Genomic DNA, 21,003 nt, shown 5'->3' on the forward strand with positions numbered 1-21,003 from the left:
GCCCCGGGAGGCCCGCGGGTTATTTATGGATCCGGCTGCGCTGCGCGTCACGGGCCCGGCCCGGCTGACGGGGCCGCTGACGCGCTTGGCCGCGGGGCCGGGGCCGCGGGGCTGCGCGTCCGGCCGGTGACAATGGGCTCCTGTGTGAGCGGCTGCCGCCGCCGCGGGGGGCCGGGGCCGGGGCCGGGGGCTGGGGGCCGCTCCCCGACCCCCTCCCGCCCGCCCGCGGCCCCCCGAGAGGCGGCCGGCCCTTTCTTCCCGCCGCCCCGACCGGCCCTCGCCTGCTGGACCTTCTTCTTCCTTTCTGTTTTTAAATCAGTAAGTTCCCTTTGGCCCAGCTTTCGCTCCCACTCCTCCCGTTCCCCCCGTCTCCCCGCTCCTTGGTGAGAAAGGGGGGACCTGGCCCGCAGGGGGCCACTCGGTGCGCCCCGGGGAGCGGGACGCACAGGAGGCGCGGCCGGCGGGGAAGGCGGACTCCGAGGGGCCGGAGCGCCCGCAGGTAACGTATCCCGGACCCGGACCCGGGCTTTGTGTGGGGTGGGGGAGGGGAGGGGACCCGGGGTGGGGGTGATCGCCGGGCAGCCCCCCCCAAGGGACTCCAGGCGCCCCGCTCCTCCGCCCCGGAAGCCCGTCTGGGTGTTTTAGCGCCAAGAGAGCGAAAGAGAAACTTCTGCGTAACTGACGGGAGGAGGCTCCTCCCGAGAGGCCGGGGCGATGGATAGGGGACCCCCCCCTCTCCGCCCCGCAGCCTCCCGCCGCCTCCCTCCGTCCACCCCCCACCCCCTCCGGGAGCCCGGGCCTGGGGAGTCCCCCCTCCCAGCCTGGGCCCCCCTCCCGCGGGGTCTGCCCTTGGAGTAGCCCCCGCCTCGCAGCAGAAGGAGGGGCCGGCGGGGGTTTTGGGGGACCTCCCGGGTCCCTCCCCTCTCAGCCGCCTGGAGCTGGGGAAGCTCGCTCTGCAGCCTTGCACGTGGCAGGCAGGCAGGCAGGCAGAGAACTTGCGGTGCCTTCTAGGAAATTGCAATCGATTTGTAATGCAGTTTTCGCTAATTGGGAGTTCAAAATTAAACTTTAATAAAGCATTTGTGTCGTCTCGTCTAATTGTGAGAGCTTCCATCCGTCCTGGTTTAGAGAGACTTGAAGTCTCAAGGCAATGGCGCTAAGCTAGATCCCCCCCCCCTTCCGCCCCCCTCCCCAAGTACAATTCCGTCAGCCGGCGGCGGCGCAGCTGGATTTCCGTGAGGTACAGATGTTGCTAATGGCAGCTTAAGCACGGATGGGCAGAGAGCAGACGGAATGCAACATGTTGCCATATGGTTCCTTTAGCCTTTTCACCTCCAGGGGTGTCAATCACTTATATTCTGGGAATGACCCGATGACTCTCTGAAAGGTAAAATAAATGACCTGGCACAATGTATATCCCTTGACCTGATATGTTGTTATAACAACAGGAAGACAGCAATCCAAAGTTTCTGTGGCGTTCATTGAACTACAGAGCCACATTTCAGATTCTGTCACACCTCTTTATATTTGAGGGGCTCTGATAATTATTCTGGCTTAGAAATCTGTTTCCTCTTCTCACCTCTGGGTGATACAAAGTTTGGAAAGTTTAGCAAAACTGTTTTTCTTGGATATTGCCAATCAACCCTCCAAACAGCAATCAATGAGGGTATGGAAAATATGATTTTCAGAGCTAGTTACTTAAGAGTAGCAATCTTAGGAACGCCATTCTTTTGAAACTCACCAGTAAAGGCCTGCTATGAAAAGTGGTGTTGAGTTGTTTCAATAGAACTCCTAAATCTATTCATTAACTATTTGAAATTTTGTGTATTTGTGTATTTTTAAAATATATATATATATATATATATATTATTTATTTTTTACAGAGAGGAAGGGAGAGAGAGAGAGAGAGCTAGAAACATCGATGAGAGAGAAACATCCACCGGCTGCCCCTTGCACACCCCCTACTGGGGATGTGCCCTTGTCCAGAATCAAACCTGGGACCTTTCAGTTCACAGACCACGCTCTATCCACTGAGCCAAACCGGTTTCGGCTGTTTGTGTATTTTTTTAATAACTTCAATCATTATTAAACTTTGGAAAGTAACTTACAGAAAACCGTGCTTAGAAATGTGAAATATAAGAAAAATAAGGAGGAAATCAATTTCTATACATACACACACTACATACTACATGTGTACTCCAACTTGAATCCTGTATGTGATGGTACTGGTCACTTGTTCCCCCCAACACCCCATCCCCAATGTGTCAATGACAGCATACTGAGTCTCTGTTCGGAGCCTCCTGGAATGATCCTGTAATATTTCACAGGTCTTATTTTTACAAACCCTGGTGACTTATATATTTAACTCATGGCCTCTAATTTCAGATGATAAACATGGCTGTCCTTTACTGTATCCCTCATTTTTCTTTCACTAATGCAGAGAGGCAGCACTGAGAAACAAGAAACTTAAAGGTTTTTTTTTGGTTTTTTTTTTTTAACTTTTTCAACACTGAGAAATAAGAAACTTAAAGGTTTTTTTTAAAAACTTTTTTTTTTTTTAGAAAATTGACTCACTATAACATTTTTACGTTTACCTGAAAGTTATAGACATATTATTTTTAAAAGACTTTACTTACAACAATATGCAAACCATATTAATTCGTGTGAACTGATGGATTAGGGAAATACCAAATAGACATAAACAGTCTTTAAAAGTATATATTTTCAGTCATGTCAAATTTCAGAAAGTTAACATTTTGAAAATTTGTCTATACCTCATGTCCTTTCAGGTCTGTTTTTAAATTACCATATAATGTTTCTCCATTTTTCTCTTTTTGAGATGGCTGATAATTGGTTACTTGGTGCTCGAGTTAATGCAATAAGTTTGATATTATTGTCAAATAATATGATAATTTGTGTCTTTATATAGCAGAAACTCTTACACTGAGCAAACTAAGATATATTGTATATGTGAGTTATGGCAACCTTTTCTGGAGGCTGTTTTTGGTAATCTTGTAATGGCTGAGATTTCATTTCTAAGACATCAACACTCAATGAGTTTTAACCTTGATCAGTGGTGAGCTTGTCAATTATAGCTCTATCTTCATGACTTCTGAATAGACAGTAAGTGTGCCCTTCTACCAGTCACACAGAACTTGTCTTACAAAGTTGTTACCGTCATGAACAGATATTGCAGCCTTTTGTTAGGCCCTGAGGGTATTAATGTATTCCTCCTTCAAAAGCCAGGTTAAAGTCCTGCTATGCTTCATTTCAGAATTCAAGTCCATTAGTCAATAAAATCCTAAGTGGCACTATTTGTTTTTTCTCAAGTGTTATATAACATTACATATAGTTCATGAATAATTTGGGTCCTTTTGTATACAAACTATGTATGTTTTTGGTACACACACACACACACACACACACACACACAGTAACAGAATCAAGATATGCATCTTGCATCATGATTTTATTTTAAATGAAGATTTGATGGATTTCCATTGTTACTCTACAAGAGGTAACTGGCTGCCAAGGCAATCCTATAGCTGGAAAGTGCTAGCATTATTTATATGGGAACTTACCTTCCTTCCTTCCTTCCTTCCTTCCTTCCTCCCTCCCTCCCTCCCTCCCTCCCTCCCTCCCTCCTTCCCTGCCTCCCTGCCTCCCTGCCTCCCTCCCTGCCTCCCTGCCTCCCTGCCTCCCTCCCTGCCTCCCTCCCTCCCTGCCTCCCTCCCTCCTTTCTCTCTCTCTCTCTCTCTCTCTCTCTCTCTCTCTCTCTCTCACACTTTTGGCTTTCAACCTCACTTCTCTCTTTCAATATTATCTTGCCTTTCATATTGCTAATCTGATAATTTGAATATGAAAACTTTTGAGAATGTGCTTGTAATGGCCAAGAAGATTTTTACCAGTATTTGTTTGTTTTGTTTTGTTGTTTTGTTTTTTGGTTGCTTTCTGATTTACAGACTTTATCTTGAGCTAGTATGTTTATTTTTAATGAAAAAATGAGAAATACTTTTAGGATAAGGTATATTCCCCATGCTCTAAATAATTTTAATTGTGATGCAATCCTCAATGCTTTCTTTTAATTGTTAATTTTTAATTCACAAATGTATTTTAAAACATTTAAAATAGGACAGATTTATGCGTTTCTGATGGTCACATGGGGCAGGTTATGAATAGGCATCAGGCCTGTAATACAACTTCATTCCAGTGAGTGGGGGAGGGGAGGGGAGCCAGTAGGAAAGAGAATATAATCGCACTGCACTGGCCCTGTTTGCTTCTCAAATGTAAACTCATGTTGCTGCATTGGAAACTTGTTTCTCTCTGTGATAGCATTCCATTTCTAAAGGATTTTTAAAAACTGTCAAACTGTAAATATTTAACCAGCCAAGCAGAAAACAGTCTTTTATTCTCAGCTACATATGCAGCTCTGTTTTTATCTGGGCTAGGGTGAGTGCCATGTAAATACCACATACAATTTTTACTTGGTTTTCCTACTTTGACTGATGATTGGCAGGAGCTCTTTAACCTTGATCTGTTCATGTTCTGTATTCAGATAAACACAGTATTTTATACATTTGTAAGATTATGTTTGCATTTATTTAATTTATGTCTCACTCTCTTTCTTTCTTTCTTTCTTTCTTTCTTTCTTTCTTTCTTTCTTTCTTTCTTTCTTTCTTTCTTTCTTTTTTTTTTCAAGCATGTAGCCTGGAATGTTTGTTCTACTTTTTTTTTTTTCTTCTCTTCACATCATTACTCTGGTACTGCTTGATGTAACTTGATTAGCTCCCTCCCCAGTCATGATTGGTAATTAAAATAGGCATTAAAATTAGTCACTTAGCAATTTTGCTGTTCAATTGGCAATTAAATTACTTAATTGCAATTAAAGTCCTAATTTTAATTGGCAAAATGATAGATGTAGATTTAAGATAATATGTATAAATACTTTAATAAGTGTCTATATAAGGATTACTTAATTACTTAACTTCAAGTTTATGCTGTTAACTTTAGAACTTTTAAGTGAGCAATGAAATTTATATTACATGTATTCAAAGGATATGGTAATTAGATTTATTGCTTATCACTATAAGGGTCCTTGCTATAGGTTGCTTTTATGGTATTAAAGTTATAGGCTTGGTAATTGCAGAATTATGATGAGAAAATGGCATATATATGTCATAATATATCAGTATCGTATCTTTATTTTTTATTAAATTAAGAGTTTAGTTTAGGCCCTGAGTCTATGTTATCACCCAGTTAGTTTGAGGAAAAAAATCAAAAGTGGTTATTTTATCATTAAAGGTAGAACAAAAACTAGCCAACTGAGGTATACACATAAAAACTGTTGCAACATGTATGTATTTCATCTACTTAAACAAAATGCTATATAATAGCGTGATGGTTACTAATGTTAATAGCTCATTTTAAAATTTCAAGTATCCTGGATATTTTTTTAGCATCTAGCAACTTATGTTCAGGATCTTTAAAATGTCGTTTAGGGCTTTGTACATTTAATGACCCCCATGTTTACTGAAATTAGCAATGAAATATAAAACCAAAGTTACACTTCCTTGCTTAACAACAAAAAAAAAATTGTTACAGATGAAAATATTGGTGGTTGCCAGTGGCTGGGAGGAGGGGAACAGGGAGGGTTATTGTTTCACAGGTATACAATTTCAGTTTTATAAGATGAAGAGTTATTGGAAGGGAGGGTGGTGATGAGTGCACAACAGGGTGAATGTATTTAACACCACTGAACTGTACAAGTAAAAATGGTTAAGATGGTAAAGATCATAAAATTGTGTTATGTGTATTTTATCACAATAAAAAAGAAAATGTGAAATGTTGAAAGTAAATAGGCAATGATTATCCAGAGTCAAACATTAGAGAAAAGGTGAAGGATTTTTATTATGCAAAATACTTTTTGAGTGTCATGAGGTTTCACCGTATATTTTTCAGTTTTACAATTTTAATTTACAAGTAAATGGTTCTAGAAAAAAATGTCCTTTTTTCCTCTGCACATCTAGAACTGGGTTCTGAATTAAAGTAAGAAAGAATTTTTGAAAGTCTTTGCATTAAATGGTTTTTGATGAAAATGGGCCAAATAAAATTGAGTGAAATCACAACTACCCAAAATGTGAATGTCAGCTAAGCAATTGACTTTTTCTGTAAACATCCTATAGCAAAAGAACAAATTATTGGGTGATTAATATCCTATTAAGTCAAATGAAGTGGCAAAAGCAAAAATAAATAAATAGATAAATAAAATAAAACAAAAAACTGAAAAACAAACAAAAGAAAACAAAACAAAACACCCCAAAACCAAACCCCTTAATATTATAAAAGGATTTTGCATTTTCAGAAACAGGTTTTTTTTTCTAAATTTTTTTCCTTCAATCAATAAAGTGAAACTTCCTTGCCAAATGGAAGTAATGCCATGAATGTGTTTGTCTAAATATAACTTAAAATGTATATCTCATTTTTATGCTTAAAATAGGTTTCATTAAGTAATTTTATTATGACATATCCTAGAGTTACCTTGATTCGTACAACATAAGAGTTGTGTATATACACCATATCTGCATTGTGAGGCTAGTCTGGGTTCATTTTGGGAGACTAGTGAAGTGAATCCCTAAGGCCCTCTTCACATGTATTAAGATAGAAAATCCTAAGGGATTACATTCATGTTTGCTTTCTAAATTATATGAAAAGCTCAATTTTATTAAGTATAATCTACCTAGCCTTGGTTTAGATGTGAATGTATGTATTATTTATGTTGATTTTTCATATTTTTCTACTTTGGTTTAGATGTGAATGTATATATTATATTGATTTTTTTATAAAAACATTTTCCATACATGTGCCAATATGTCCTGCTTAATATTGGTTACTATGATAACATATAATATCATAGTATTACTTTCCTAAATGCTTTACTGAGGTCATCTAATAGTAGCATATATTGATAGGAATAATAATTTTAAATTTTATTGGATTCAAAAATAGGAGCTACTTAGAAGTAGGACCAACTTTTACTAAGAAAATAAACCACCAATTGGGGATAACTGTAAATGGCAATAATTTAAAGTTATATCAGATTCTGAGCCCTAAAAAGCATTATTGTTATTTTAATTGAGTTATGAAATAGTTTATTTTCAAGAATCTATGTTCAAGAATCTTGAAGGGTTGCAGTCATATAAATGCACAATTTCAGTTCCTTTTAGCCTAAAGCATCATTTTTAACATTTTCTAAAAGGTTGTTCAATTGTACATTTTGATTCCATTATATGTGTAATTAAACCTGCATGCACAAAATCATTTTCTTATGTTCTAGCAAATATACCCACAGGAATCCTCTTCTAAACTATAATTTATTTAAACATGTAATCATAGGATTTTTAAAAACATGCTTTCATTTTTCCAAACTGCATGCCAATTTGAACTGCTTGGTGATAAAATGAAAGATTTTATTACCATTTTGACCCCCCTCCCTCTGCCCCCCCTGACCTAAAAGCGAGTTAAAAAAGAGCAGGAGGAAATAAAGAAAATCTATTGTGAACCTAACTCCATGTGTTCAACTCTTTCCCTTTCCCAGACAAATGGAAGAGAATCACAGATTTGTAAATATTTATGAATTCCAGCACAATATGAATATTGGGGCCTGAAGCATGCTCTCCTCCGGATTGGCCTAAGTAGTACTGGCTCTCTCCTCCCTCTTTCTCTTTCTCTCTCTCTCTCCCTCTCTCTCTCTCTCTCTCTCTCTCTCTCTCTCTCTCTCTCTCTCTCTCTCTCTCTCTCTGTTTTTTTTTTATCCTCCTGAACGTTGTGGAGTCTGGCCCCCTACCGACAGAATCAGTCAATTACAGTCGTGGGCGGTCCTACTGACATTTCCACCAGAACCTGGTGGGGACACAGCAATTTGGAGTTTTAAGCATAGTCCTCCTTTACAATTTCTGATCCTTTTCACCGCAGCACTTCAGACCCCTACCGAAAAGGCCCGCTCTGGGAGTAGCTTAGCCAGTAATTAAGTTGGGTATTTCAGTCTTGCATATGGTGTGTCTCAAAAGTAAAGCTTCCCAGGAACTAGTTCTCTTCCCAGAGAACTCAAATGGATTGTAGTGAGAAGGAAATCAGCCCACCTTTTCTCGCATTTTAACGTTACATCTAATTACTCCATTCCAAGTCATTTAATAATTATTATATTAAGCTGCTGTGAAAACTGCCTCTCCCTCTTGGGTGCATTAAGACTTGGGCAAAGTCTATGTTATCAAGAAGCCAGACTCCACAGGTTGCTGGTATAGAATAGCGAATCACAGTATGTGTTCCTTGGAGCTCACTTTAAGAACTCCAGAACATTTTCCCACTCTCAGGGAGAAAATCCTCACGCTGTCCCCAGACTTAACCCAGGGCTCTGAGAGTGTTATTTATTTATTTATTTATTTATTATTATTATTTTTTAAACCGCACAAGGGGTGGAGGAGCCTGCGGAGGAACTAGCTCTACTTAGATATGCCTATTTGTGTGTTGCAGGGTAATAGTTCTCCAGCCCCCGCTTTCCTAGGAATATATTAAAAAATAATAACTGCCACTCCGGCAAGGCCTGCTGAGTTTCCGTCTGCCTGAAACAGCGGCGGGGAGCCTGGCCCTGCGCCGGCCCGGCGGGCTCCCGGGCGCCCCGCTCCGGCGGAAGGGGAGGCCGCCCGGGAGGGCGCCGCCAGCGGAGCTGCTATTTTGGGCGCCGCCGGCCGGTGCGTCAATGCCCGCGGCCTGCGTCACCGCCACCTCCACCCCTTTCCTCCGCCGGCTCCGACTCTCACTTTTTCCCTTTCGTTCGCGGGACTCGCTCTGCCCACGGGGCTCTGACGCTGCCGATCTCATGCTCATCAGCTCGCCTTCGCCCTCCCCTCCGACCCCCCTGCTCATACGCCTTCCCTCGCCACTACACCCTCCCCCAAACACACACTCACACACACACACACACACACACACACACACACACTCACACTTTCTCACACACACACACACTCACACACGCACTCACACATACACACACTCAGGCACACACACACATACACACACACTCTCACACACACACATACACACACACTCTCACACACACACTCAGACACACACACGCACACACACACTCACATGCACACACGCACACACTCACACGCGTGCACACACACTCACTCACACTCACATGCACACACATACTCAGACACACTCACATGCACACACACTCTCACACACACTCAGACACATACACACACACTCACATGCACACACACTCTCTCACACACAGACACATACACACACATGCACACACACTCACATGCACACACACACTCACATGCACACACACTCTCACATGCACACACACACTCACATGCACACACACTCCCTCACATGCACACACACACTCTCACACACACTCAGACACATACACACACACTCACATGCACACACACTCCCTCACATGCACACACACACTCTCACACACACTCAGACACATACACACACACTCACATGCACACACACTCCCTCACATGCACACACACACTCTCACACACACTCTCTCTCTCACACACACACACACACACACTCACATGCACACACACTCCCTCACATGCACACACACACTCTCACACACACTCAGACACATACACACACACTCACATGCACACACACTCCCTCACATGCACACACTTCCTGGTTTAATTCCCCCCCCCTCGCGCCTGCACGGGCAGCGCTGAGCCTGGCGGCAGAGCAGCGGGCATGGCCACATGGGGAACTTAGGCGGTCACGCAGGCTTCTCCCGGCTGCAGCGCCCAGAGCCTGCGGCTGGCCTCCCGGGCAGCCAGGGCACCTGATGGCTTCCCCGCTCGTGCCTCCGGGGAGCGGGAGGCGGCGTGCAGATCGGAGCTGGGTGGCTCCGCGGCGCTCGGGGCCAGCCCCGGGGACACCGGGATGGGGGGGGGGGGGCACGAGGGGGCGGGGAGCTGCCACGGGGCCTCCACGGCTGGAAGCGAGCCCCGTGGAGAGGCTGCTGGAACCCCGCGGGCACAAGGAAGAGCCCCCCCGCATCCCTCCTCTCCCGTGGTCCCAGCCTCTTGTAGCCCCGACCGAGAAGCCCCCGAGGCCGGCCCAGCTCAGGCCCAGGGCCGGGCGCGGGGTGGGGGGGAGCGGCGTTCCCTTTGCTAAAAGCGCCCGGCCCCACCCGCGCGGGGAGGGGGTGCGGAAACACGGACTTGCGGAGCGGAGTTGGCGGGACCGGAGGGCCGCGGGGGGCGGCTGGCTCCCCCGGAGCCCACACTTCGGGGAGGGCGAGACGCGATGCTTAGCGGAGGGACCCTGCCCCCTCCTCCCTGTGTTCTGTCTTCCCTTCTTGGCTCTCAGGTGGAGGCGGCCAGAGCCCCGCGCTTCCGAGGAGGGTCCATTCATTTACCTACAACTCTTGGGAGGGTAGGCGGTGGTGGGCACGGAGGGAGGGTCGAGAGTGCCCGAGTCCGCATCTGGAGAGATGAGAGGATCTCTCTGCCCAAGGCGCACCTGTTGCCCTCTGCCGGGCCGCATTGTCTGCGAAAGGAAAAGTGAACGGCGCCTCACTCTGGCTTTTGGGGTCCCCGAAGGGCTGGGTCCCTGCCTTCCTCCCCCTTTACCCTCCCCTCCCCTCCCCATCCCACGCACCACGTCCTTCCTTTGCACTTGGACAATGCAAGGAAAGAAGAGAACACACATGAGCCCCTTCCACCTTGGACTCTGTGTGTGTGTGTGTTTGGGGTGGGGTGGGGGATGGGGAGAGAGAATATGAATATTCCAGAGGAGGAGGCGGCGGCCAGGGCCAGGGCCAGGGAGAAGGGGGGTGCCCTGGGCTGGGGAAATCCCACCCCCATGGCCCGAGCCCTCTGAGCGTGCCTGTCCCGGACATCTGCTCGCGCCTCCGCTGGTGGAGATGACGCTTGCGGGCCAGTGAGGTTAGAGCGCTGCCAGGCACCCCCCTCCCTGCGGGTCCGCGTGCCCACCCCAGTGGTCCCCTCCGCCCCGCCTTTGGTTTCACCTTCCCTCCCGTGTGAGCGGCCGGGCGGCCTCGGTGGCGGGGGTTTGGGGGTTTGGGGGTACGGGGGCGGGGTGGTGAGATGTCGCTGCTCTGCGGGCTGAGCAGCCCAGAGTGGAGAGGTCACACCTCTCTCGGAAAAAAAAAAAATCGCGCACACACACACCCCCCCAAAAAAAAACCCACCACGCCGGTCACCGAGGTGAGCCCAGAACGGTTCCCACCTTAAAGCCGGCCCCGCTCATGACGTCAGGTCGGAAACATACCAAAGCGAGCGGCGGCCAGCCCGGGGCGCGGCGGCCATTGGGCGGCGGGCTGTGACGCGCGCTGACGCGGGGCTGTAGGTGCGCGGGGCCGGCGGCGGCCACATAAACAAAGGCACATTGGCCGCCGCGCCAGTCCGCCGCCGTCCGCCCGGCGCCCGCCGCCCGCTCCGCTCCCGCCGCTCCCGGCGCCCGGCTCCCCGCGCCCCTCCCGACCCGCTCCCGGACCCCGCTCCCCGACCCACTCCCGGATCCCAGCGGAACCGCACTCCGGCGGACTTGAATGAATGAAGAGAGGCGCAGAGAACTCCTAAATGAGTAGGTGCCATGAGTGCAGCTCGCGATCCGTCTTTTTTCTTTTTTTTCTTTTAATGTTTTAAGTCCTTTTTTCTTCTTTTGCACGTCTCTTCCTCCTCCCTCTCCGGGATAGGTGTTGTGGAAGTGGGCGCCGGGGGCGCGGGGCGCGAGTGGGGCGAGAGGATGGGGCGTGGGTGCGCGCGGCCGCAGAGGGCACTGGTCCCCGCAGCCTCGGCACCAGCGGGGAGCTGGCTCCCCAGAGAGGCTTCCAGGCTCCTCGTGGGTGGACTCGAAGGGAGACTTGCATAGTTCGGGGAGCCGTGGACTTGTCCGCGGGAATAAATGTGCTGGAAGTTTGCTCTTAGTGCGAAATGGATTGTAGCCTTTGGACACGGAGAGACGCCAAGTCCGGTGTCTACTAGGGGGACGGTCCGGACGCTACCCACAAAGTGACAGCGAGGGAGTGAGTGCTTCAGTGAGTGTGTGTTGCTTGGGAACTGTGTCACCGCGGCTGGCCAGGGTGCCCGTGTTTCCTGGGCATTGTTGAGTAAGGAGAGGGGTGGGGGGAGAGTGTCCTGTTACTAATTGGTGTGAAATCTCTGGCTTGATGTGCGCCGCGCTTGTGCCAGTGAGTGTGTCAGAGACAGACGGAGGGGGGAGAATATGGAAAGAGTACTGGGAAGTAACTAGACGGGTAACATCTAGCACAGGCATATTTCTCAGGGGCTGTGGGGGGTCAAGAGTCTAATTCTTTCCACTTTTTTCTGGTTAGCCTCCCTCCCCCATGAAGCAAGATTATGAAAGGGGGGGGGGGGGCAAGGGCAACAGAAGGTGTAGATGTTTGGCTTTCTTTTTCATTTTTAAATAAGATCATCTATGCTGTAGAATGCCTTCCAAGTAGGAACATCTGAAAATTACCAGGATACAAGAATGCCTTGTTCCAGCAAGTAGGCAGACCACGGCAGGCTGGTAGGGAAGGGGTTTGCCATGTAGGAAAAAGCCCTTCCAGCACGGTGCCAACACCAGATCGGCAACATTGCCCTCCCCCTGCCACCAACCAAAGATGCTGCTGCAAAAGCAGGGTCTGCTCTTCCCACCCCTTGGCCAGTAAAAGTGTTGAAAGATAAGTTTCGTGGACAAGTGCCTGCCGGTTCACCTGTTTCCCCAGTCCTGGTGCTCTGTCAAAAGCACATTCAGATGATCGTCAGGCTGCCCAGGCCTTGCTAGCTAAGGTTTTGTAACTTATAGGGGTGGAGGAAGAGGTTTTCTTATTTTATACTCTTGACCTCTACTTCCTTCCCCAATCCCCAAAGAAAAAGCCAGTTTCACCATGGAAAAAAAAAATCAGAGAAGGTTCCAATGCTGTATTTGATTCAACTCTAGTTTCCTCTTTTCGGGTCAGAATTAACCTGAAATGGGAAATGACACCCCACCCCCACCCCCATACACCCTGCCAAAGGGGCCAATTTGTTTCCTCTTAAGAATGAAATAAGTCCATGGAATGCCTTTGATTCCCCAGAGCCCTCCTCCGCAAGGATTTGCACGGTGCCATGGGTGGCGTTTTCTGTTGTCTCCAGCCATCCCTTTCACACCTGCGTTTTAACGGCCAGGTTTCCAAGGACAGAATCACGGAAGGCATAGGAGGGCTGCCTGGTGAGAGTCCGCAGATGCCGGAGGGAAAGGCACCCTGAAGCTTTCTGTGTCTGTATTTCAGGGAGGAGATCTGACAGGCTGGGCTCTCCAATGCTTTTCTAAACATCTCGGAAACTTTACCCTTCATTGCTTTACGACACTGTCCACCTTTCAGTTCCTTGAAAACGCCTGTAACTCGGCTGAAGGTTAGTGCAACTTGATTTCTTTCTCCCCCCGCGCCCCCCTAACCCCGATTCCCTAAAATATCAAGACCAGGGGCAATGCGATCTTCCACAGCAAAGCCTGTAACTTAAGGTTGTCTAACCTGTCGCCCTCGGGAACAACTTTCTCATTGTGTACAGTTCAACTTCATCTCTGGGATGGGCTTGCTGAATCCGAGCTAACGGAGGGAGAGGCTCATCTGAGCTGGGTTGCCCATGAAAGGGGGTCGAGGGGAGGGGAGGGAGGCGTTTGAAGAGAGCCGGGGAGACCCTCGTGGTTTTCTAGCTCTGGGTCTGCATCTGATCAGCCTTTTCCCCGAGCCCCTGCGGCTCAGCCCCGCAGCCTCCGCCGGCTCCGCCCTGCCCCGCGCCCCTCCGCGCTCCGCCCGCCGCGGGCTGGGGCTGCCGGTGCAGCTCCAGGTGCCCCCGAGCCCGGGAGGAAGTGTCCGGTCGACCAGGCTGAGTGTATATTATCACCCTGTTTCATTTCCAGCCATGCCTTGTGTTCAGGCGCAGTATGGGTCCTCGCCTCAAGGAGCCAGCCCCGCTTCTCAGAGCTACGGTTACCACTCTTCGGGAGAATACAGCTCCGATTTCTTAACTCCAGAGTTTGTCAAGTTTAGCATGGACCTCACCAACACTGAAATCACTGCCACCACTTCTCTCCCCAGCTTCAGTACCTTTATGGACAACTACAGCACAGGCTACGACGTCAAGCCGCCTTGCTTGTACCAAATGCCCCTGTCCGGACAGCAGGCTTCCATTAAGGTAGAAGACATTCCGATGCACAACTACCAGCAGCACAGCCACCTGCCCCCCCAGGCCGAGGAGATGATGCCGCACTCCGGGTCGGTTTACTACAAGCCCTCCTCGCCCCCAACGTCCTCCACGCCGGGCTTCCAGGTGCAGCACGGCCCCGTGTGGGACGACCCGGGCTCCCTGCACAACTTCCACCAGAACTACGTGGCCACCACGCACATGATCGAGCAGAGGAAGGCGCCCGTGTCCCGCCTCTCCCTCTTCTCCTTTAAGCAGTCGCCCCCGGGCACCCCGGTGTCCAGCTGCCAGATGCGCTTCGACGGGCCCCTGCACGTCCCCATGAACCCGGAGCCGGCGGCGGGCGGCCACCACGTCGTGGACGGGCAGACCTTCGCGGTGCCCAACCCCATCCGCAAGCCCGCGTCCATGGGCTTCCCGGGCCTGCAGATCGGCCACGCGTCGCAGCTGCTCGACGCGCAGGTGCCCTCGCCGCCGTCGCGGGGCTCCCCCTCCAACGAGGGGCTGTGCGCCGTGTGCGGTGACAACGCGGCCTGCCAGCACTACGGCGTGCGCACCTGCGAGGGCTGCAAGGGGTTCTTCAAGGTGAGCGAGGACGGGGTGCGGAGGCAGGTAGGGGAGTCCCCCTGCAGCCTGGAGCCTCGGGGTGCACGCTGGCTGCGCCTGGGTGCGGGCGGCTCAGTTCCCGCCGCCCGCCCCGTCCCGGAAGGTTCTTTCCCCGGGGTCCGCAGAGGCTGCGGTGGGGGCATCCGGGCGCCTGCGGTGAGAAAAGAACTCAGAGAGACCCCGGAGACCCGGAGACCCCGAGATCTGGGTCGCATCCCCCACCCCGCACAAAACCGACCCGGCCGCAGGCCTCCGCCCCGAGTTGCCAGAGCGGGAGTCGGAAGAGGGTCATTTGCATGAGCGCGGAGCTGTCTCTTCTGCTCAGATTGAAATTGGTTAGGACAGAGAGCCGTGTCTGAGCTAACCAAGTGGAACAGAATTCCCTATGGTCAAATTAAGTGATCTCTTTATTTCGCCATCCTGATTGAATAATCTTATCATTTTAAATAGAGAAGGTCTCCAAGGGATGTAAATAATATGAATGCCCACGGATTTGTATTTACTGAGCGTCTCCTTCCCCTTCTCTTGGCATATAAAACACAGCAAGGAGCGGCGAGGTTAGCTCGAATGTTAACGCTGTCAATTTTCTTCCGTAACATGCCCGGGGGGGAGGAAAAAGAAAAGAAAGAGGAAGGAAAAGGAAGAAAAAAAAGAAAGAAAGCAGTTAGGCATATGTGTTTGTTTGTGGAGAGAGAGTGTAGACCCCGGTCTTTCAGGAATTGTTTCTGGATTCCTTGGGTTGCTGGATTTTTAAGAGAAAATTAATTTTCAGCCTCGATTATCTTTTCGTTTTGTTTTGCAGCGCACGGTGCAAAAGAACGCAAAATACGTGTGTTTAGCAAATAAAAACTGCCCCGTGGACAAGCGGCGCAGGAACCGCTGTCAGTACTGCCGGTTTCAGAAGTGCCTGGCGGTTGGGATGGTCAAAGAAGGTAGGTCCCTCTCCGCAGTCTGTGCCCTCGGGGAACCACGGCCCTACTCCAACCCCACTTTCCACAGACAGAGCCAGGGGAGCCCCGGTCCCCCCACCCGCCTCCACCAACCGGCCGCTGCCTGCTTGCCCATCCGTCCTGCCCCAGAGAAAGCCCACTGGCTCTTCTCGTCTTTTAACTATACGACCCATTTGTAAGAGGACATAAAACAGCCCCGCGTTTTTTATGCTTCTCGTCAGTCAAGGCTTTACAAGCAGTGGGGCCCAGGGCCGCCCGGCCGCACTCCCCCCAGCTGCAGCCATCCCCCCCGGAGGGGCCAAGGAGGCAGCTGGGTCCCACTAGGCCCAGGGACACTAACCGGCGCTCTCTTTGCAGTGGTTCGCACCGACAGTTTAAAAGGCCGGAGAGGTCGTTTACCTTCCAAACCGAAGAGCCCACAGGAGCCCTCTCCCCCCTCGCCCCCGGTGAGTCTGATCAGTGCCCTCGTCAGGGCCCATGTCGACTCCAACCCGGCTATGACCAGCCTGGACTATTCCAGGGTAAGAAGCTGGAGGGGGGGTATCGTGTGGACCAACCCGACAGATGGGCAGGAACCCCTCCCCACTCCCATCAGGGACACCCCCCCCCCCCCAAACTCAGGATAAAAGGAGGCAAGCAAGACTGTGTTCTCACAGCGCTGAGGAGAGCCACAGGAGGCGGGCAGCCCCGCAGACAAGTGTGGACGGGAGGACAGTGCAGCGGCAGGAAGAAGTGTGAGGCCAGAGTGGTCAAACATCTTTGAGCCCCTTTCCCACCACCACATATGCAATCGCTAATGCCTCCGATGTCCACCCCAGAGGCTGCTGAAAAGCCCCCACTTGGATGTATTCCTAACCTTCCACAGAGATGCTTTAATCCTCACCCTCTCTGGCACCGTTGGGGGGGGGGGGGGCACTACCCGCATGGGGGTCGGGGAAGGGAAAGACAGTGTGTCGGAGGTGGGGCGGGGAATCAAGTGTCAGAGTCTTCTTTTACCCCCGCTGTGAGGAATGTGAGGGCTTTCATTGGAGGAAGTATGTTGGGCAAACTTAGAAGTCACAGTCACTGCAATTTTATTAAGATTTGCAAAGGGCGTTTCTGCTCGAGACCCACTCTGGGACTGGCATGAATACTAACATGTCAATTGTTTTGTGGAGATAAGAGTGAACGTTTCCCTGGGCTGGATGGCACTGTATTTAGTCTGTATGGAAATGGTAATTTACATATTTAAAGCAGCGACCTCATAGCACCATCCCTAATTGAATTAATTGCCCCGGAACATCTAATTTCCTTACTGGTCAGAGAGAGGTTTAATTGTTATAAAAACCTGGCTCCACTACTAGAAACGGGGTTAGCAATTTCACGGGTTATATATTTTAGAGAACCTCATTAAGTGCTTTTTAAAATGAAATTCCAGTTCCAGGCGAACCCTGACTATCAGATGAGTGGAGATGACACCCAGCATATCCAACAATTCTATGATCTTCTGACTGGCTCCATGGAGATCATCAGGGGCTGGGCCGAGAAGATTCCGGGCTTTGCTGACCTGCCCAAAGCCGACCAGGACCTGCTTTTTGAATCGGCTTTCTTAGAGCTCTTTGTACTGCGATTAGCATACAGGTAACTGAGGAAGCAATCGGAGAGGTTGGGAAAGAAGGAAGAGAGCAATCAAGACAAGACAAGAAAGAGGAAAAAGGAAATAAAAGGAAGGAAAGAGAAGTGGTCAGAATAGGAAATGAAAGAGGGGGAGAAAGAGGGATGGGATCATAGAAAAAGGTAGAGAAGGGAAGGAGTGAGCCCAGAAGTCTTGGATGAATGTCACGGAGGTGGGATAGGGGGCGTTCTTGATTGTTATGAAATTGAACCCTTTCAAGGTCCACTGGTCTACGTTTTATTAACTCTTCGGTAATTAGGTGCCTCTTAAATCCCTCATTTATTGCTCTTCAAGTAATTAGTTGTTTAGCTTTTCTCTCTCTCTTTTTCTCCCCTCTCTCTCTTTGGTATTAATTGCAGGTCCAACCCAGTGGAGGGTAAACTCATCTTTTGCAATGGGGTGGTCTTGCACAGGTTGCAATGCGTTCGTGGCTTTGGGGAATGGATTGATTCCATTGTTGAATTCTCCTCCAACTTGCAGAACATGAACATCGACATTTCTGCCTTCTCCTGCATTGCTGCCCTGGCTATGGTCACAGGTCAGTACCATAGGCACAAGGCTCTTCTCCAGCACTGTCCAGAAGGATCTGGCCCATTTTCCCTTTGCCTCCCACCTCCCCTGCTTTTGCCTGCCCGCTAGCTAACTGCTTTTTGCATTCTTCTTTTGTTTCGGATTGTGTTTTCTGCAGAGAGACATGGGCTCAAGGAACCCAAGAGAGTGGAAGAACTACAAAACAAGATTGTCAATTGTCTCAAAGACCACGTGACTTTCAATAACGGGGGTTTGAACCGCCCCAACTATTTGTCCAAACTGTTGGGGAAGCTCCCAGAACTCCGTACTCTTTGCACACAGGGTCTACAGCGCATTTTCTACCTGAAACTGGAAGACTTGGTACCACCGCCAGCAATAATTGACAAACTCTTTCTGGATACTTTACCTTTCTAGACCTCCTCCCATGCACTTCAAAGGAACTGGAAAGAAAACCTAAAACTGTCCAGAGGGGGCAAGTCACAAGGGCAGAGATAACCCCTTGAGCTGTCTCAGCTGTAGCCACCCCACCCCTTCCATAACCCCCCGGCCCCTTAATCCTTAAAGGAAAACAAAAAACAGAAAACAAAAACTGTTGCTATTTCCTAACCTGCAGGCAGAACCTGAAAGGGCATTTTGGCTCGGGGCATCCTGGATTTAGAACATGGACTACACACAGTACAGTGGTATAAACTTTTTATTATCAAGTTTAACAATCAGTTAAATGTTCAGAAGAAAGATTCCTAATGTATGTTGGGAAATGTTTGGCCGCATTTGGTTGTGCAGTTAAGAGAAATGTTCACACACACACACACACACACACACACACATCGTAAGGGGACCCATAAGTATTGCCCTTTAAAAGACTTCAAAGTTTTCTGCTGTAAAGAAAGCTGTAATATATAGTAAAACTAAATGTTGCGTGGGTGGCATGAGTTGAAGAAGGCAAAGGCTTGTAAATTTACCCAATGCAGTTTGGCTTTTTAAATTATTTTGTGCCTATTTATGAATAAATATTGCAAATTCTAAAAGATAAGTGTTGTTTGCAAAAAAAAAAAAATTATAACTACACAAAAAAGGGACCAGCATGTTGACTCTAGGTTGAAATGTTATAGGCACTTGCTACTTCAGTAATGTCTATATTATATAAATAGTATTTCAGACACTATGTAGTCTGTTAGATTTTATAAAGATTGGTAGTTATCTGAGCTTAAACATTTTCTCAATTGTAAAATAGGTGGGCACAAGTACTACACACCAGAACATCCTGACAAAAGGGACACATAGTGTTTGTAACACCGTCCAACATTCCTTGTTTGTAAGTGTTGTATGTACCGTTGATGTTGATAAAAGAAAGTTTATATCTTGATTATTTTGTTGTCTAAAGCTAAACAAAACTTGCATGCAGCAGCTTTTGACTGTTTCCAGAGTGCTTATAATACACATAACTCCCTGGAAATTACTGAGCACTTTGAATTTTTTTGTTTTTTTAATGTCTAAAATTGTCAGTTAATATATTATTTTATGTTTGAGTAAGAATTTTAATATTGCCATATTCTGTAGTATTTTTCTTTGTATATTTCCAGTATGGCACATGATATGAGTCACTGCCTTTTTTTTTCTATGGTGTATGACAGTTAGAGACACTGATTTGTTTTTTTCTGATAAATTCTTTCTTTGAGAAAGACAATTTTAATGTTTACAACAATAAACTATGTAAATGAACAGAACTCGATCTTCTTTCTGGGTGAGGGAAAAAATGGCAATATGCAATAGATAGAGTTGGAGTTTGGTTTGGGCTAGGTCTCTTTTTCAACATCTGAGTTTCAAACTGACAGACTAGATCTATGCTGGCAAAAGAAACTTGGGGAAGGGGAGGGACTTGAACTAATTTCCAGGGATTTCAGTCCAGTATTTTTCCCTAATCAGAATTTTCCATGGTGGCAACCTACAATTATCAGAAGCAATTGCAAATATCTCCACTCTCCTGTTAAGCTGGCTGATAGGTGCAGCTTTCAGAAGGGACATTCAGGAGACCAAGCAGCTTTTGAACTTTTGCAAGGCCCAAAGTCCTGTCAAGTTTTTGTCTCGCACAATGTTTAGGAAATACCTCATTAAGATCCAAGAAGTCAATATGGATGTGAAGTGTGTTGCACTTAATCTCAGATTTTTCTAATTCTTTAACACTTTTGTAAAGAGTCTGTAGAAGGACCAGGCAGGCATTCGGGGACCCTTTGGGCCTTGGGTCTTTGGCGTAGAGCAGAACTCTGAAGAGACATTTCTTATGACTTTTTGCTTTCTTCCATGGATGGTGATGAGGTTCAGTTTGTAGTTTTCTAATAGTATTTCACCTTAAAAGTTTCTCAAATAATTAATAAAATCTGTTTGTCAGTCCTGGGTCTGGTATAGTAAGTTACCCCCCAACCTCTAGGATTCCACCCAGCCTCAACTTTTATCAAGAAAGTAACTTAATGCTGTAGAAGCCGCTCCAAGTCTGAGCTGCCTCTCAGCCTGGGCCGCTGTGCAGGTGTCCCCTGAGTTTCGCCTAAGGACAGCTGTGACTTCACAGAGAGCCGAACATGGGGACTCACTTCTTCACTGACCCTGTGAATTGCCGTCCTCTTTCGGGCCACTGAAATCTCCAGTGTGTTATTGTTCTTAAAAAACAAAGTTAGAACAGTAACTTACCTTGAAACTCCTCAGTTATTTTTACTTTGCCTCCCCGGCCCTTTAAGAAGACGTGTTATGTGGGTGGGTTAAGGAGAGAAAGCAGGTCTCCTAGTCATTGAGGTTGTTTGTGAGAGAAGCGTTTCTCTGCAGGTACCTGAGGGGCAAAGGGGCAAAAGCAATGAAGTGTAAGCTACATGTTTACTTTCCCGCCTTTGTTGAATAGATAAGGCTTGCCTTTTTTATTGTCACAACTTCTGCCCAACCAAAGCGGTCACTAATAAGCATAAAGGAGCTCTTTAGAAATGCCGGATATCTGTAGAGCCGGCTGTCCTCCTCTCCCAGGTGTCTG

General features: G+C 48.0%; 1 protein-coding gene across 8 annotated transcripts; it reads left to right on the top strand.

The window, feature by feature from the left end:
- Positions 1 to 373: 373 nt before the first annotated feature.
- NR4A2 (nuclear receptor subfamily 4 group A member 2) lies at positions 374 to 19,711 on the top strand. 8 transcript variants are annotated; one of them, XM_045575366.1, is made up of 8 exons: positions 374 to 499; positions 13,331 to 13,454; positions 13,963 to 14,831; positions 15,655 to 15,784; positions 16,160 to 16,323; positions 17,220 to 17,422; positions 17,816 to 17,994; positions 18,145 to 19,711. In XM_045575366.1, the coding sequence occupies exons 3-8, from the start codon at positions 13,965 to 13,967 to the stop codon at positions 18,399 to 18,401; spliced, it is 1,800 nt and encodes a 599-aa protein (XP_045431322.1). In that variant the 5' UTR covers positions 374 to 499; positions 13,331 to 13,454; positions 13,963 to 13,964; the 3' UTR covers positions 18,402 to 19,711. The 8 variants fall into 8 exon arrangements, 7 of the variants coding, with proteins under 7 accessions (XP_045431322.1, XP_036277648.1, XP_036277644.1 ...); XM_036421755.2 differs by lacking the exon at positions 374 to 499 and adding an exon at positions 11,484 to 11,637 and having other exon boundaries at positions 14,141 to 14,831; XM_036421751.2 differs by lacking the exon at positions 374 to 499 and adding an exon at positions 11,485 to 11,637.
- The last annotated feature ends 1,292 nt before the right edge of the window (positions 19,712 to 21,003 follow it).

Source organism: Pipistrellus kuhlii, unplaced genomic scaffold (assembly GCF_014108245.1).
Source record: "Pipistrellus kuhlii isolate mPipKuh1 unplaced genomic scaffold, mPipKuh1.p scaffold_m20_p_7, whole genome shotgun sequence".
NCBI classification, from domain to species: domain Eukaryota; kingdom Metazoa; phylum Chordata; class Mammalia; order Chiroptera; family Vespertilionidae; genus Pipistrellus; species Pipistrellus kuhlii.

Bases quoted from the DNA above. Each gene is read 5' to 3' on its own strand.
- NR4A2 (XM_036421750.2), top strand. The intron at 17,423-17,815 runs GTAACTGAGGAA...TATTAATTGCAG, and splicing joins GTACTGCGATTAGCATACAG to GTCCAACCCAGTGGAGGGTA. The intron at 17,995-18,144 runs GTCAGTACCATA...TGTTTTCTGCAG, and splicing joins TGCCCTGGCTATGGTCACAG to AGAGACATGGGCTCAAGGAA.